Source organism: Ceratotherium simum, chromosome 4, assembly GCF_057802395.1.
Source record: "Ceratotherium simum simum isolate JZ-2026a chromosome 4, ASM5780239v1, whole genome shotgun sequence".
Lineage (NCBI taxonomy): Eukaryota > Metazoa > Chordata > Mammalia > Perissodactyla > Rhinocerotidae > Ceratotherium > Ceratotherium simum.
The window spans coordinates 84612123-84630608 of NC_141903.1; the positions used below are offsets into that span (position 1 = coordinate 84612123).

General features: G+C 38.1%; 1 protein-coding gene across 1 annotated transcript in view; it reads right to left on the reverse strand.

Annotated features, from left to right (window-relative positions):
- The window catches only part of ATG10 (autophagy related 10), a 213511-nt gene that overhangs the window by 148245 nt on the left and 46780 nt on the right, over window positions 1–18486 (reverse strand). Inside the window, exon 3 of the mRNA XM_087430093.1 lies at window positions 10756–10863. Within this exon, the coding sequence (XP_087286219.1) occupies window positions 10756–10863 (108 nt within the window). The remainder of the gene's footprint in view (window positions 1–10755; window positions 10864–18486) is intronic.

The following is an 18486-nucleotide window of genomic DNA, read 5'->3' on the forward strand; positions in this document are numbered from 1 at the left end:
GACCCAAAGCCCTCCGCAGCCCCATTATGCTGCTCTCTGAATCCCTTCCACTGCCGTTAGCAATCACCAAAGATCTAAGTAATATTTTCTAAATGTGAGTCATGAGCCATTAGTAGGTTCTAAAATCAATTGGTGGGCCTCAACCAGCATTTTTTTTAAATAAAACGGAGCAGAATAGATTAATAGATAGAGTAGATCAAAAAGAATAAGAATTGTTTCACGAACCTTGGTTTCAGGTGTGTGTGTGTGTGTGTGGAATATACTGGATCCTGATTTAAAATGTATTTCTTATTGTGGTTATATATCAAAAAAGTTTGAAAGCCACTGGTCTGAGAGGATGCTCTCACACAGACCTGGATCAAGGAGAGACTTAAGGGACTGGAAACTACTCAGTGCTCAGCTCTGTTCACTTAAATAACATCAGGAAGCCCCTTCTCAGACAAGGCATTAAAAGGATTACCTAGAATCAGCATAGGAGGAGGATGCTGATTGTATAATTACACACCTCCTTCACAGCAGCTCCAGTCCATCAAGAAGATAGTATGGTTTATTTTTTACAGCACTAATTATGTAATTATCCATAACATTAAATCAGTTCCACCTGATTCAGTCTATCACAGGTTTCCTGAAACATTCATTTGTTTATTATTTTTTAAAAAGAACACTAAACTACCAGTCATCTTATATGTAAAAGTTCCAGTGTGGAAGCCGGTAAACTTTTCTTGAAAAGGATCTTCTGTCAAATATGACACTTGTGGTCCTTTGAGATAAACAGCAATTGAAATTTCATGTTAATATACCTTGGAGCTTCTACAAACAGAATTCAGACAAGTACATTCTCATTTTTTTCTTCATTATTTCATAGAATAATGCACACTGGATATTTTCACAAAAATCTTTTGTACAGAGTAAAACTTCACTGTTCTTTATAATACTGCTTCCGGTATATCATTCATTCAAAATGATTCTTTGAGAAAGTGCTACAAAGATAAATAAGCTATGAATCTTGCACTCAAGGAGCCAGCAGTTGATTAGGGGAGATATAACACTAGACACTATGGCCTCCACTCAGCTGCTTCCCAGCACCTCTGAGCAAAGCTATAAATAACCCCCAGCTACAAGCCAATACCTGCAACAGCCGTAGAACATCCAGAAAAACTCACCAGATATGCTCTAACAAGCAAGAGACTAAAACAAGGAATACACAGACAAGTACCAGGGCCAGGAGAAAGCACACAAATTATAAACTCCATGTGGTTCTCCCACTCACGTATTCACACTACGTCTCAGCTCTGCCTACCCCTTAAACCTGTCTGATATAGTCCAAAACCATTAATCCATGAACAGCAAAGAAGATCCAGCACACTCCAGATCGGTTGGGGCAGTCAGTCAGGATCTTCCTCCCTTTTCCACACCTAACCTCACTGCAGTTTCATCTCTGACTAACTTCAAACCCGTACACCATCATTCTCTCTAATTCTTTGGGTCAATGTTTGTACTTCACTTCCTGCTGTTTAAATCTCAGCTTTCCTTAATGGATTCTGATTTGGTCGGTCTCTCTGACTTGCAGGACTCTCTATTTAGCTTGATGGAAATCCCAGATTCAGGAACCTAACAACACGCCAGCAACCAGGCTAATGCCCTAGCACATAACAGCCTACTACGCCCCAGGACAGGAGATTTCACCAAATCATGCAAAAAACTCCAACTACTTTTCAGACCAATCTAATCATAACTCAACATTCTCACATTCTACCCAAAATTCCTTTCTTTAGTGCAGAGGCCCACTTACTTCCCACCACTACCTTCTGTACTCATCACCATGTATACCCCACAGCCATTCCCAAGAATCCAGGATGCAAAATGTGGTGGAAAAGGTATTAGAATCCCTCTGGCAGGTTAATTCCCACACCCTGTGTTGTCAAATGAGTATGACTGGAGAACCATTTTTGAAAGTTGGTTTCCCACCTCAAGAATGCCCAGGATGTGCTACAGCTTCTCTCCTAAGTACTGAGGTCACTGTAGAAACTAAGATGGGTTGACAGGCTCATAAGGCAGTCAAAAGGACAGATGGAATCCACCCTCAGCCCACAAGTTTCTTGTTGACAGATTCCAACCATGAGTTTTCAAGTCAGTCTGACTTATCAGGATGCCAGCTGTCACACTGGAAAGCTATGGGCACTTCAGCTTTGTTTGAAGTAACTGCCCAATATCCTCTGATTAGATCTACAGTCATGACTCTTGACTTGGTTTCTCATTTTCAGCACCACTCCTGCCCTCTGGATTCATCTTGGTTTGCATCAGTTGACCTTCAACACTCCCCAAGGACTCTGACTTAGGGAAGATGTTGATAGTACTATCACAGAATAATAGTGAAAATGACCTGTCAGAAAGGGAGAATAAAAAGAATTTATTGTCACCAGTATCACAGAGACAAAAAGAAGACAGAATTTCAAGATGAAAGGGCTTAGTCAATAGCGTCAAATGTTGCAATGTGGTCACAGAGGATGAAGACACTAAATGTGGTGATTACAAGGTAATTAGTAACTTAGAAGGAAGCAATTTCCATAGCTTAATTTTGGTAAAAGTCAAAAGAAAAAGAGTTGAAGTTGGAATGAGTGACAAAAGAGTGAAGGTATTATAGATTACTGATTCAAGAAATCAGGTAGTGAAGGCAAGAAGAGAGATAGGATTGTAGAAGAGGATTGAGGAGTGGCAATGTAGGCATGGCATAAACGTATAGGGCCAAAAGCCATGGAACCTAGGTGTTGTGGGCATTACTGAGAAGGCCAAAGTCAAGACTAAGTAAGAAGGCAGGAGAAATAAAAAAGGGACTGATGTCATTGAGGGTCTTGAGACAAAAAGACTGTACAGAGCACGTTCAGAGGGAGAGAGGTGTAAATATAGTTGAACATAAGGAGGTTATTAACAGACAGGAGGATTTTAGAGTTTGAGATCATCATTACATTTTTTCCCTTTTGTTTCACATCTGACAAACCTAAAGGGAATCTGAGGGTAAACTATTTCACAAATAATTATTGGAAAGAGAGCATTTAATAATATCACTTCAAATTGGTCAATGGTCATTTTAACTATCTCATCAAAAATAATATACAGTCATGTGTCACCTAACAACAGGGATATATTCTGAGAAATGTGTTGTTAGGTGATTTCGTCATTGTGCGAACACCATAGAATGTACTTACACAAACCTAGATGGTATAGCCTACTACACACCTAGGCCATATGCTACTAATATTATGGGACCGCCATCGTATATGCAGTCTGTCGTTGACTGAGATGTCACTATGCAGCACGTGACTGTATATGAGCAATTAAAATAATGCACTAGGAAGGAAGTGTCCTTCCTCAGAAACAATTGGTTCCTGTTAGACCTTTACAATTGGACATAAGCATTCCATGTTGAAAGTCAGATTTTCATACAGAAATATCAGCTCAATATTCTCTTAAGTGTACATCTGCTGCTAGAAGTAATCTTACTTTTGATTTATAAAAAACACCTCAACATTAGAGCTATACATAAGGGAAGCGTTCTGATATAACTTGCTGCTGAGTTAAAATACAGTGGCTATGGCAGGCGTCTTTACAAAGGCTTTTCTACTGGCTTGATAAATAGAAAGAGAATTAGTTATCTATCTGGAACGATTCAACTACATTTCTCTAAAAAAATAGATTCTCTCTTTGCTCTGCCAAGGAGAACAGAGCACAGAGAATTTTAAAGGTAGAAGTAACCTTAAGAAGCCATTTAGGTTATAGGTTTGCACTAAACCTAATGCACTCTGAATTTTGCAAAGTGACATCACTCAGGTACTAAGGGCCTAGAGAATAAAGAAGATTCAGGAGAATGTGGAACATGTCCCTGCCTCTACATAAGACTTCTTGGCTCCACAGTAGAACACTAAGTTGCTTTAAGACTCCTAAGATTTCATCAGCTAGTTCAAATAGTTTTAGTGCCACATCTCTATATGTGGTTTCTGATGAGTTCTAAGAATAAGTAAGCAAACACTTCTGTAATACAGCAGTTAAAGAAATACAGTTTGTGCAATCAATACTATATCTAGTACAATAATCCACAGTTTTATTGGAATTGCAAATCCTAATCAGACCTGATTGGTTTTCAGAATAGCCTTTACTACTCTCTCCTCTCAAACACCACACCACTCTATGGCATATATTTACACTGTAAATTAAATAAAATTAAAATTTACTTTGTCTTTGAACTTTTTCATAATACCCGAAGAAAAACACAAAAGTGGGATTGGGGTCTGCTGTATTAATAGTTATTTTCTTTAAAAATCCATTTATCTATCAGCATTAGATTCATTCACATCAATAAATAAATACTGAGTGACTACTACACGTGCTTCCATTTGTATCTACACACATTAAATATAACAGACTTTCCGGTATTTTAACATTGCTTTAATAATTACATTTTCAAATACGAGGGGTAATCATGCTTATTACTCATCATTTACATTTATCAACATGTCTATAATTCAGTCTAAAAATAGCAGTTGCTTTACACAGAAATTGTTGACACAGAGAACTGTGGCTTGTCATATCTTTCATTACAAAAAAAGCCACCATATTCTGACATATGAGCCTATTTTGGACATACAAAATAGAACTCATCCTAGAAGTCACTTAACAAAATCCTTAGGGCAAATGAGTATATTTGAAGACCTGGTTACCTCAGAAGATCATCATTCTCTGAATACGTTCTTTTGGCAATTGAGATCATCTCCTGTTACTGATTCTCGGCTTAACGCTTCAGGGAATTTATGATAGGTTGTTTTTGTTGAGGGCTCTCTATAATATTCTACCGGCCTCAGACTAAAGAAAGTCCAAGTCAGTGGACTATAAGGCCCTAGGACAAAAATCCTTTTTTCCTGTAGCATACTATTGCTATTTTTATGACTCTATCATTTTCATAGTTTTAAAAAATGTAATCTGAAGGTGCAACCTGAGGCTCTAAAGTAATGAAGATAGTAAACAAATAAATAAAATATGCTCAATACCTATCTCTGATACCTCTTCAAAAGGAAGAAATGGAATTTCAGTAATCTAACTTCAGACAAAAGAATCCAAACTTCAATAATATAAAAAAATCAGTGACCAACTTAAAATAAATATGTATGGGTATCTTATTTGAATTAATCAAAGGGCAAAACCTGGGCCATCCTTATTCTATGAGAATGATTCAGAATTTCATAAATGAAGAAGTTGGAGATAAAAAGAAAATGCAAAGCAATGTCAGCCAGAAAATGAGTTCTGTAGGAAAGACTTTCAGGTATTTCCCTCTTTCAGGCATTCATTAATAATTTTTACTACTGATTATTGACAATCAATATCCATGTTGAATATTCACTCCCTATTTCCTTTTATCAAAAGTAGTTTAATGTTAAACATGATAGAAAACTTACACCTTGTTTCTCCACTCTAGTCACTGCAGTCTTTATTAGCCAGTGAGTTAATTTAGAATCCTATAAAATATTTTTAAAGTTTAGGAGTTATTTTACAATAATATACACATATGAATTTTAAAGGTTAATAATGACTAATTTTCATCAAAAAACTGTCTAATTGGAATATATAGCTTGTGTTCCCACTTCCATTCTCAAACCATTATTTTATTTATGTAAATAAGGCTTTGATATGGACTTTCCACAACAAGCTCATATTCGTTAAAGCAGACTAGTTGTTAAATCACGTTTTTCACTATTGTTAAATGATCATATCTTAATTTCTTTAAGAAAAATCTTCAGTTAAATCCAAAAAATCATAAGTTGATAAAGTGAAGTATTAGCACCGACATCCATTTACAGAAATCAGTGTCACATATAATAAGACACCCCAAGGACCAGTGTTGATTATGTTGGACCCTGTAGAAAATATTCATTTATATTTAAAAGATTTTAAATTGAGGCAATGGATTTTTCAGTCACTGGTAAAGAAAAGATCTTGTTCAAAATTTGCCATAGTCTTGCTTGTTATTTCACAAACTCAGAAACGTCACAAGCAAATCACATTAACTACTCTCAACAAAAAAATATCTTATCTAATATGATTAACCTATAAGAACTCCTGTTCCCCAAAACCAACACTAAAAGATACCCCCATATATTTAGTAGATTTCTGAATATCATCTCATTCTTTTAACTATCATTTTAAGTTATTTTTTAAAAATTCAAAGGTATAGATTATGATTTTTACAATCACTTATATTTTCCATTGTATTTCACTTTGATTTTTAAAATCCTGTGATTATCTATCTACCATTGTAGATAATGTTACAGGCAAAAAAATCGTGAATCCAGCTATTTTTCTACAATTGAGACTGCTGGTTCTGGTTAGAACAAGAAAGTGAATTGATTTCCCACATCATACATGGCCAAAATTAAAAAAAAAAAAAATTTGAAACAACTATTAGCAGAGGCATTCCTTTGAATAACTTTAAACAGGAAATGTCATGTATAGATAGGGGACTAGCAGGCTTTAAATTCTAAAGGGAGTTCAGAGCTCCCCTAGCTCAGTTTTCTACACAATGCAGAACTCCTTTCTATAATATCAGAGGCTGGGTTATAAACTGGTGGCCTGAGGACAATTTGCAGCCCATGGATATAGTCTACTTGGCCTGCACAGATTTTTTTTTTTTTTAATTAAGCCAACACACAAAAATCCAGATCTCTGCCTCCTCTGGAAAATCCACCTGGGGCTGCATGTCTGCTGCTCCTCTGGATGAGTCATGCCCTCTCCACTTCTCCACAGTGTCTACCACTTCCCATCCGCCCACTTCACTCATTCATGATCTGCCTGGTGCTTTAAGCATCTGAGCATTTCAGTCAGTGACCAATGCTCGGGAGACAGGGTTATCCACTCTCTGGCTGAACATCTCCACAAAAGGGGGGGCTCACAACTTTGCAAGTTGACCTATTTCATTGTAGGCAACTCTCTAAACACTAGAGAGATCTGTCTAGAATAATTTCCAGACACAAACTAGTTGTATCCTCGGAAACGAAGTACGTCTACTCTCTCTTCCACAGGAAGGCCTTCTAGGTATCTGAAAACAATTAACCTTCCTAGGTCTTCAATTCTACTTTAACATCCTCAGAGCTCTCAAATATTCCTCATAATAATATGTTTTCAAGCCCACTCATGGCCTTTGGCACCTTTCTCTGCATGAATGAATTCTATTTATGACTTATTTTTTAACAATTAATTATGTATTCATTTATTATATATTCTAGTTATCAATGTTCTTCTTCACATGTAATAATGTAATATTTCTTTGACCTAGATCAGTGGTTCTCAAATTTTTGGTCTCAGGACCCCTTCACACTTTTAATTCATTGAGGATTGCAATGAACTTTTGTGTAAGAGAGTTATATCTATTGATATTCACTGTATTAGAAATTAAAATTGAAATTAAAAAAAGTATTAATTCATTTCAAAATACATGTTAATATAATAGCATATTTCTATGAAAAATAAATATATTTTTCAAAACAAAACAAATTAGTAAGACCAGTAGCATTGTTTTACATTTTTGCAAATCTTTTTAATGTCTAGCTTAATAGAAGACAGCTGGATTCTTGTAACTATTTCTGTGTCCAATCTGTTGCAATAACACACATAGGTAGTCTCTAGAAAACTCGAGGAGAATGAGAGTAAAAAATGTAAATAACATCTTAGTATTATTATAAAAATAGTTTTGACCTTGTGGACCCCCTGAAAGGGTCTCTGGGACTCCTCAGGGGTCCCCAGACCATATTTGGGATCCATTGATACTTTAATTAATGTAGCTTAGGTTCCACTTAGTTTTTCTAGCATCCATGGCATTCTTTTCACTTATCTTGAGCTTGTAGTCAACTAAAATCACCAGTTCTTTCTCAAACTGTTGTCATGTCAAGCTTCCTCCTTTTCATCTAAATGCAAACCTTATATATGTATTTCCCTGTAGATCCCATTTTGTTGGTTTCAGGTTACTCTTTAGTGGTGGAGGCTGTTGGTGCCCCACCCAGGTCCCCCTAAGGCCAGTGCACCTATCGCCACTCAGCTGTTGGGACTGTTGGCTAATAACACACAGCAGCCCCCTTCTCTGAAGAAGTTCTTAGTAATCCTGGAGGCCCCTTGCTTGGGAAGCTATGTCCACCTCCACTTTAGCCAATGACTGACTGACAAGCCAATGATTGTCACCGAGTTCAAAAGGCCGGCCTCAAGGACACAAAGTGGGACTAATTCTGGGTGTATTTTGTGCTCCAGAGCTTCCCAGGGGATCAGACTAAAGTTAGTCTCTACCTGAGACCACATTTGTGCTTAGCATTTTACCCCTTGTCCTGTCCTGCTTCTGTCACTCCCCTTCTCCTAACAGCACACCCCTTAGAAGTCACTTCACCAGGAATATCCATCTCAGACTCAACCTAAGACATCTTTCATCCCACCAAAATTACTGCAATATCGACTCTATCAACATCATATTAACTAACCATCTCAGCTGTGCAGCATCTCAAATATGCTAAGCATTCTATTATAAAGTAGTGCAGTGGTTCTCAAAGTGTGGTCCCTGGACCAGCAGCATCAGCATCACCTGGGAACTTGTTGGAACTACAAATTCTCCAGCTTCACTCAGACCTACCGAATCAAAAACTCCATCATAGAGATGTGTAATTAACTAATCCATTACTGTCATACATTTCATATGTTTCCATTTTTTCCTATTATAAATAACGGTGAAATAACTATATTTGGGGGTAAATCTTTGTGTACATTTCTGATTATTTTATGAGTCTTTGTCTTCAATTTACTTTGATGTAAAAGTATTGCATCAAAAAAGAAGACATAGGGGGCTGGCCCCATGGAGTAGTGGTTAAGTTCGTGCACTCTGCTTCGGCGGCCCAGAGTTCACAGGTTCAGAACCCCAGGCATGGACCGACGCACCACTTGTCAAGCCATGCTGTGGCGGCGTCCCATATAAAGTAGAGGAAGATGGGCACGGATGTTAGCCCAGAGCCAATCTTCCTCAGCAAAAAGAGGAGGATTGGCATCGGATGTTAGCTCAGGGTTAATCTTCCTCATAAAAAAAAAAAAAATCTATTGATAGATGAATAGAAGGATCAATATATAATAAAGCAAGCACAGCAAAATGTTAATAGTAGAGTCTAGGTGATGAGTACATGGATGTTCAATGCAAAATTCTTTCAAATTTTTCATACGTTTGAAATTTGTTGGCAAGTGTTGAAAATGAAAAATGTTGGAAAAATTTATATTTTATGAAGCTAAATTCCTAGAATTGGAATAGATTGTACATAGTATGTGCACATCTTTAAACTTTGTGAAGTTAAAACATCAACCAGAAAGTGTCAGTTCCCTCACACTGTCAACACCACTCTTTAGTGCTTTTCAAATCTCTGCCAACTTGTTAGGCAAAAATTGGTAATTCATCTCTTAAATCATCATTTCCATGTGCAATTTTTAAAGTTAATATATAATGAATTGAAAAGCTTCCTAACATGCTTGGCTTCAGATTTGGTGCTGGTTATTCAAACTATGAAGCAGTAATCAAGATTTGAGCACCCACCCACAGGCCCCTGCTTTTTTATCAAGCACAATATCCTCAAGAATAATTGCAAACCAAATTATATTGGTAGGAGTTACTTCCAGGCCAGCATCATACACAGACAGAGAGAGCTAGTGCCAGATTGCCAAATGTGTCTGATTTAATAGGTCCTGAGAAAGGGCTCCTCCTTCAAAAAAAAGTTACTCTCTCATTTTACCAGGATGCTAGGAATTCTAAGCTTTAGTGGTTTCTTCCTTTGTGTTGAAGCAATTAGATCTCCACCAAGTCTATTTTAAAATTCAAGTATTTTACTGCAGTATGGGCTCCATATAATTACAGTGCATCCATAGGAAGGAATGCAATGGAGCCATTAAAAAAGAACTATGGAATTCTACATTCACTGACATAGAATATGTCCATGATATACTTGCTCATTGCAAAAATACAAGTATGTATGTGTGTCTATGATAGAAATATGTGGAAGGATATCTACTAAAATATTAATAGTGGTTACCTCCAGTTGAAGGATGTATGGGAATTTTTTTACTCTTTTTATATATTTCTCTACTGTTTATTTTTATAATGGATATATAAAAAACTTTTGCTAACAATAACAAATACAATAAGGCTATTTGCATTTTGATAAAAAGAAAATTGAAATTATACCAGAAAACCATTAAGCCATTAGCACCTTATCAAAATTTAATTTAGCAAGATTTTCAAGGCAAGGTTAAAGTCCCCTAAGGAATGAGACCCAGACCCAACATATTTTAAAGGGCATAGGGGAAAAGAGCTAAAGACAGACTAGGCAAAGAGGTCTCCAGTCATGTATTAAGCAGCCAATGGATAGGTCTCTACTATCCTAGGATTTCACTGGAGAAAAATCAATAGGCAATAGAAGGCACCTGGGGTCTGCAGATCCAAGAGAAATCAAAACAGGGAAGGCTCACTACAATCTGTATAGCCTCAGAGTGGATCTTATCTTTACCAAAATTCCTGCTTTCAATATTATAGAAGAAAATACCTCCTAACAAATGATGTTCACTTCTTCCCCTACAGCAGGTCTGGGATCCAATGGCAGTTAATTTTTTTAAATATATATTTAACAGATTTAAAATTTTAAATTTACACTTCACAAGATTGAAAAGGAGAATATGACATGTTAAATCACTCACCTCCATGGGAAGACATGTCTGTTCATGGGCAGATGTTCCTGGATGTGACACCACAGTCCCATTTTTAACTTGAAAATGCGTTTTGCACATGTAGCCATCAGAAGAGTCCTGTGTTCCAACACCAAAGAATACATTAAAAAATGCTAATTATTTTAGGAATTCATCATTCTAAGAACTACAGCTTCTCATAAGTTCTAAACCAAGCAATGAAAAACTAAGTATATTAAATGAGATAAGATAATATGGATAAAGAAACTCATCTAATACCCTCTGCACATAGTAGGTACTCAATAAATAGAAGGTTTTTATTCTTCTACCTTTCTCACTTATTAATGATGTTTCCCCTCCTCTTAGATTAAATCTCCCCCTCCTTTTTTTTTTTTTTTTCCAAGCAGTCCATAGCACAGAAGTCACAGAGCAAAGCTTTAGGTTGGCAGCTGTTAAAAAGCATTTAAACTTATAGAAATATCTTGTCACATAACTAATACTGATTTTCATTGCATATATAGAAAGAGAAATTTTAGGAGGACTTGCAACAGATCTTGAAGCTAGAAAGGACCTCCCATTTCAATTTCTTGTTTAAGGCAAGATCTCCATTGAAACGTCTCAGGGCAGTAATTAAGCAGCACCTGCCTGAGCACTTCCAGGAACCCGCACTTTACTCCCTTACACGTCCAACATCTCTATTTTGGCACATAGTACATTGTTCATTGAGGAAGTTTTGTCTTATATTGCACTGAAATGTTTCCCTTTAACCTTAACTCACTGGGTCTAGCTCTGCCCTCTGGAGTCTAAACTCTTTTCTAAAGAACCATTCTTCAGAGAGTTGAAGACAATTACCAGCATTTTCAAACATCCCTCAGAAGATAAGATTTCCAAGCCCTTCACCAGTTGCATTTCTCTCCTGTTTCTTATACTTGTTCTTAAATACACTAATGAATCATGTCCATCTAATTGTGGTCAGTTCTATTTTTTTAAGGCAAAACTTGTTTGAATTTAATAAAGTCATGTAAAAATATAGTACCTCCTACATGCACAAGCATACTCACATATTAATGAATATTATTAATCTTCCACCAAATTGTCACACTAACATTCACATTTTAGCAGAATTAGAATAATTATAATTAAAGATGTGGTTACTTAATCTGATGCAGTAAAAAATAAATGCAGAATAGCATTCTAACTAAAACATTCATAATTCACTTAAATACTTTCACTAAAATTCAAAAATCCAGTTTTTAACAATAAAATAAGAAAAGAAAAATTTAATAGTGCTTATGACTGATTTAATATTGAATATTTTCTAAAACTTATGTCATGCCAACTATGTAAGCATCTGATTTTAGGTAACTGTACTGGGTTGAATAGCGTCCCCCAAAATTCATGTCCACCCAGAACCTATGAATGTGACATTATCTGGAAACAGAGTCTGTGCAGATGTAATCAAGTTAAAATGAGGTCATACTGGGACAGGCTAGGCCCTAAATCCAATATGACTGGTGTCCTTATAAGAAGAGGGAAATTTGACTACAGAGACACAGACAAACAGGGGAGAAGGCCATGGGAAGATGAAGGCAGAGATTGGAGTAATGCGTCTATAAACCAAAGAATGCCAAGGATTGCCATCAACCACCAGAAGCTAGAAGAAGCAAGGAAGGATTCCTCCCTAGAGCCTTTGGAGGGAGCATGGTCCTGCCAACATCTGGATTTCTGACTTCCAACCTCCAGAACTATGAGAGAATAAATATCTGTTTTAAGCCACTCAGTTTAGAGTACTTTGTTACAGCAGCCCTAGGAAACCAATAGAATGACTACATTTTCTGAGAAATCTGGCGGCACATTTACAACACCTCCCAATTAGCTGGGCTGACATCCCACCAGCACTGGCACAGGGACCCCACTGGTTGGCTGTGATCAGCATCAATTCTGATTGGCTGGACCCAACTCATTCTGACTGGTTGATGCCACTGTCACAGATTGTTAAATATTTTGAATATTATTCCTGCCTGTAAGGAGAGCTATCAGGTACCCAATACTATCATCTTTTATTATTTCATTAAGGTTCTGCATTTGCAGATGGAATATTGTTTTAAATTCCAGTCTACATCATCCAACCACAAAGCACACCCCCTGATGGCCTTCCACCACTGAAATCTTTCTATTTAGACAGTGTAAATGACTTTTAATATTGACTTAAATGGAGAAAGATATAGGTAGTGACTGCTGCTATTGTTGTTACTTTTTACATCAAGTATCCATTCCTCCTTTTTTTGGAACAGCGATTTTCCTCTAAGGAATCATTCCCTTCTCCCTTGTCAGTGTGGACATGTCCTCCCAGCTCCAGGGATGGTCACAGGACTCTGATCTGGCCAATCAGCGAATCAGTCCTGCTGGCGTCAGAGACTCAGGAGGGCAAATGATGCAAGCAGAGCCAAAGAGATGTGATCCAGGACTTTGGTTCGGGGAGAGGGGGAGGCTGTTCTCTTTTCTACTGGATTTGAACCAGAAAGATAAAATCCTGGTAGTGCTGGCAGCCATCATGTAATTAAATGGAGCCTGAGAATGAAGCCAATGCAGAGGAAAGCAAAGCCTGAGATGCAGAGAGACCAGATCCTCATTACACTATTTATACCAACTATTCCTGAAGCGAGCTCTACCCGCGAACTTTTCAATTACATGGCTCCAAAAAGTCCCTTCTTTGCTTCCACCAATTTGGGTTAGGTTTTCTGTCACTTGCAACCAAAATAATCTTCCTATAAAATGATATATCTTGTGATTATTAGTTTAAAACTAGAAACTTTCTACTGTATTGTAATATCACTCTCATTATGATAGATAATCAATAGTTGATTATATAAAAGATTTACCAAATACAATAAAACCATAATGGTATATGTTTGTGAGAACAAGTACTGGAAGTCTGAAATTTAAAAATAATCCAGCAATAGAGAAAAAAAAAACTCTTAGGATATTTCAGAGAACGGTTAGAGCTAAACCTGTGTGTACTGGATATAAGAGGGTAACTGTTCTATTTCATATTTTTCTCTACCTGAGCGCTGGTCACACAACCTCTCCTTAAGGGAAGCTACAATTTAGTTCAACTCTAATTACAATGCAAAATACATCTCCTTTGACATCAAAAGAGATGAGTCAAAAATTCCTGTGCACCTATGTCATAAAGTCTATATAAATTATCTAGTCACATTTCCAATGAGTTAAGATAGAGAGATGTCATATTCAAAATTACTTATAATTTAAGGAATTTTCATTTCTATTTTAGGTAATTTCTGATACTATTTATTAGAGTCTACAGGGAGGTGCACAAGGGTTTTGACTCAGCCTATATTTGGTCGTGGTGATTTTCTCTTCAGTATCAATCTCTTAACAGTAAGATTAGCCTCGAAAAATTAAATATAGAAAAAGGAGAGTTTATAGCATTTTAGTTTCCCTTCAAACATTTACTTCCACAGAAGTAGGCCTTTCTCTTACATCGTTTTAATTTAAGGCAGAAAAATGTTTTGTTCTTTGCTGTTGAAGGATGCTTTTTTAGAGGCAAGCAAGCGTAAAAGCATGAGAACTGCCACCCCAAACCCGCACGACAGTCCATCAAGGCCAGTAAATACGTTTAACTCAAATCTCCCCCGACTAGCCCAGTGGACGCTCCACTCTCGCTTCCCTGCATTCCTTTTGTGCTTACTATAGCTTACAATTTAACGTTAACTCTTCTTTAATTTTTTAACATTGGTTAGTTTTATTTCCTCCAGGAGATCCTAAGTTCAGGGCCTAGGCCCCAGCCCCCGGGAGAAGAAAAGCTGCTAAGGGAAGTCAGGGTCCTTACTGCAGAATCCAGATGGCCATTCCACATAAAGACCTGGTCCCCATGGAGCACCTGCATGGGGGGAGGGAGGAACAAAGGGAACCCTACAGTTTATCTAGCTCAACCCTCTTGTTTCAGACGTAAGAGGCTGAAGGACTGAAGCAGTTTTAAGAGACTTGTCTTACAGCTAATTAGGGGCAGATCTGGAGGTGGGAGCAGGCCTCTTGACCCCAGTGTTCTCTCTACAGCACTAAGCAAATTCTGCCACAGAGCAGGATCATGGCAGAAACAGGCTTACTGGCTCTTGTGGACTGATGTAAGCCAGCGCTTTGCACACTGAGTAACGAGCTCAAGCCACGTAAGTGTGGTCTGGGGACCAGCAGCCTCAGCATCACCTGGGAGCTTGTTAGACACACAGAATCTCAAGCCCCACGCCAGACCTTCTGAATCAGAATCTGTATTTAAGGGGATCCCGGGTGACTCGTGTACACATTTGGAAGCACTGAGGAAAGGGCACAGCAACCTCTGACTCAAAGGGATTGCAAATTGATTATATTAAACAGTGGTTCTCAACCCGAGCTGCACATCAGAATCACCCGGGGAGTTCTCAAAATGCTGTTGCTGGGGTCCCCTCTCAGACCAGTGAAGTCAGAATCTTCCCAGGAGACTCTAATGCAGCAGCCAGGGTAGAGAACGACTGCACTAAACGCACTGGGGTCCCCCTTTTGAACTCTGAGAACAGTCAACCACGTACCCTGCAGCTGCCTCAGAACAGGCCACAGACAACACCCAACCTCCAGGAAGGCCATGGCTCCTGTGGAGTTCTCCACACACTAAACTCGCCTCTGCGGACTCGCACATGGAGCTGTGACTGTGCTGAGACTGCTCTTTAGGGGGTTTTCACGACCACCTCAAACCATACTTTTTGGCAACTAGCCCAGCCTTGACCCAGTCCTCTGTAACTGCCATTAATGTCATAACTTAAAACTGTCACTGTCCCATGTCCAACTACGCTTCAGCCATCAGGATTCCCTGCTGCTTATCCACCATAACGCAGGTTGTTTCACTCTGTCCCTGTACTCCTCTGTGGTGTTAGGAAATGTCCGTGCTGTAACCCAGACACCACTAACAAAAAAGAGAATACTTCCTCACAGTCAAATCTTCTCAAGTTATCTACACAGAATGCCCTTCACCTTATACCAAAATATGAAATAAAGATTTAAATAAGAAAAACGATACCATAAATGTGCTAGATGAAAACACTGGAGAATATAAACTTTATATATATGTATATAAAGTTTTTAAAAGATATTTAAAAAGTAAATAAAAACTCCAAGGTCATAATAAAATATTGATAAATTCAACTACATGGAAAAAATTCTTAACACCATAAAGTCAAAAGACAAATATCAAAATGTGGAAAAAAAGATTTGTAACTCATATCATAGAAAATGACTAATTTTGTCAATATATAAATAGCTTTAATTTCCTCAGTACATTAATAGTTCCAACAAACCAATAGGAAAAAGACCAACAGCCCAATAGGAAAATGAGGAAAAGATATAAACAGATAGTTCACTAAAGAGAGAGTACATATGGATATTAATCACATAAAAATATGTTGAATGTTACCCATAAGAAAAATGCAAATTAAAACTATGTGATACCATTTTTTACCTATCAGATTGGCAAAGATCAAAAAGTGTGAAATACATAGTGCAGACAAAGATGTGGATAAAACAGGCAGGCACTCTCATACATTGCCAGGGGCAGGGGAGTTGAAATTAGTATAACCTCGCTGGAGAGCAAGTTGGCAATAACTATCCAAATTAAAAATGCACAGAGCTTCCGTGCAGAAATGTTACTGCTAGGAATTTATCTTACAGATATAGTTGCACATGTAAGAAACAAATTTATGCAATGATATGTACTAAAGTACTGTTTTAATTGTACAATACTGGAAATAACCTAAATGCCTATCAATCAGGATTGGTTAAATAAATTATGATATATCCATATAATGGAATGCTATGCAGCCATAAAAAATGAGTAAGTTCTATAAGTATTCATAAGGAATAAGAACCAAGATGGATCATTAAGTTAAAAAATGTGCAGAACAGTATGTATATTTGTGTATCATGCTACCATTTGTTTAAATATAAATACATATGCTAGGGCCGGCCCCGTGGCGTAGTGGTTAAGTGCGTGCACTCCACTGCTGGCAGCCCAGGTTCGGATCCCGGGTGCACACAGATGCACCACTTGTCAGGTCATGTTGTGGCGGCGTCCCACATAAAGTGGAGAAAGATGGGCATGGATGTTAGCTCAGGGCCAGTCTTCCTCAGCAAAAAGAGGAGGACTGGCATGGATGTTAGCTCAGGGCTGATCTTCCTCACAAAAAATAAAATTAAAAAAATGCATATGCTTGGGTGTGAACTGAATATATCTGGAAGGACACCCAAGACACTGGTATCAGTGGTGACCTCTGAGGGTTCAAATGATGAGGGTGGGAGGGTTAAGGAAACATAATTTTACTGTACAAACCCTTTTGTGCCTCTAAATAAATAACACTTCATGTTAAACAAATACTTCATTGATTGCCCTTTGCACATGTGCCTCGAGGCTATCACATTGCTGCAATAGATTCCAATCTTGAACTTCTAGGGAGAAAATGTCCTGGGGGCCTTATAGAACCCTAGAGAGACAACCAAGTTTTCCAGTGTGGTGCTGACTACATATTGGATGGAGATCTAAAGATTTCCTAACAGAACATGTTTGGGTCTGCTTTCTTACAAGCTGTCATAGGCTATGCCACCCAGAGAGCTGTTATGCCTGCTGGAATCCAGCTACCCAAATAATTATAAGGCTTCTGTTGCTGAATTTTAATAAGCTTGTAACGATCTTCTCTATTAGAGAAGACAATTCTCTATTAGAGAACACAATTCTCTAAAAAAACACTGCTATCTAAAAAAAATGGGTGGCAATTATCTAAGGGCCTCAGCTCTACTTTGGAATAAAGTATTGCATATAGGACTTAAACCCAAGTTAACTGCCCAGAATGATCAGCTGCAGGAAGGGCTTGGCAAGGCCATCGAGGAGGAACTAAGACAAGCACAAGTTTACAGGTCACTACTGGCACTGTTTCAACAACAGGACCTTCAGGATCAGTGGAACCCAGAGGAACAGGCCAAACCTGGGTCACAGATTTCAAGTCATTCTTTCTCTCATTTCAAGTTCTTTCTCTCTGTAAGAAATCAAACCAATACTACCGGTAGCTGCCCAAAGCTGATTAATCTTGGGGTTGAAAAAAAAGAAAGCAAAATCTGCTGCTGAAAAGCAAAGCTTACACTGGGTAGGTCAGACAGTAAACTAATATCCACCCATTAAAAAAAAGTCAAAGTTAGGGGGCCAGCCCGGTGGCGCAAGCAGTTAAGTGCACGCGCTCCGCTGTGGCGGCCCGGGGTTCGCCGGTTCAGATCCTGGGCGCGCACTGATGCACTGCTTGTCAAGCCATGCTGTGGCGGCATCTCATCTAAAGTGGAGGAAGATGGGTATGAACGTTAGCCCAAGGCCAGTCTTTCTCAGCAAAAAGAGGAGGATTGGCAGATGTTAGCTCAGGGCCGATCCTCCTCACAAAAAAAAAAAAAAAGTCAAAGTTAGATGGTGCAGGAAAGTAATTGTTAAGGATTTAAAGATCCTCCAGAACACAATTCTGAGTATGTTCATACGTCTCCTCCTTACACCCACCCCAAAAACCCACCCAATCTCACTAACTCTGGTTTCAATTTCTGATACTGTTACACCTTTCAAATGCATGTGTGGATCTTGGCCATGGCTGACTCTGGTGCCTCTGAGTCCATATCAAGAGTGACCAGATCCAGTCAAAGTAATTCACGGGTAACTGCTGGCCT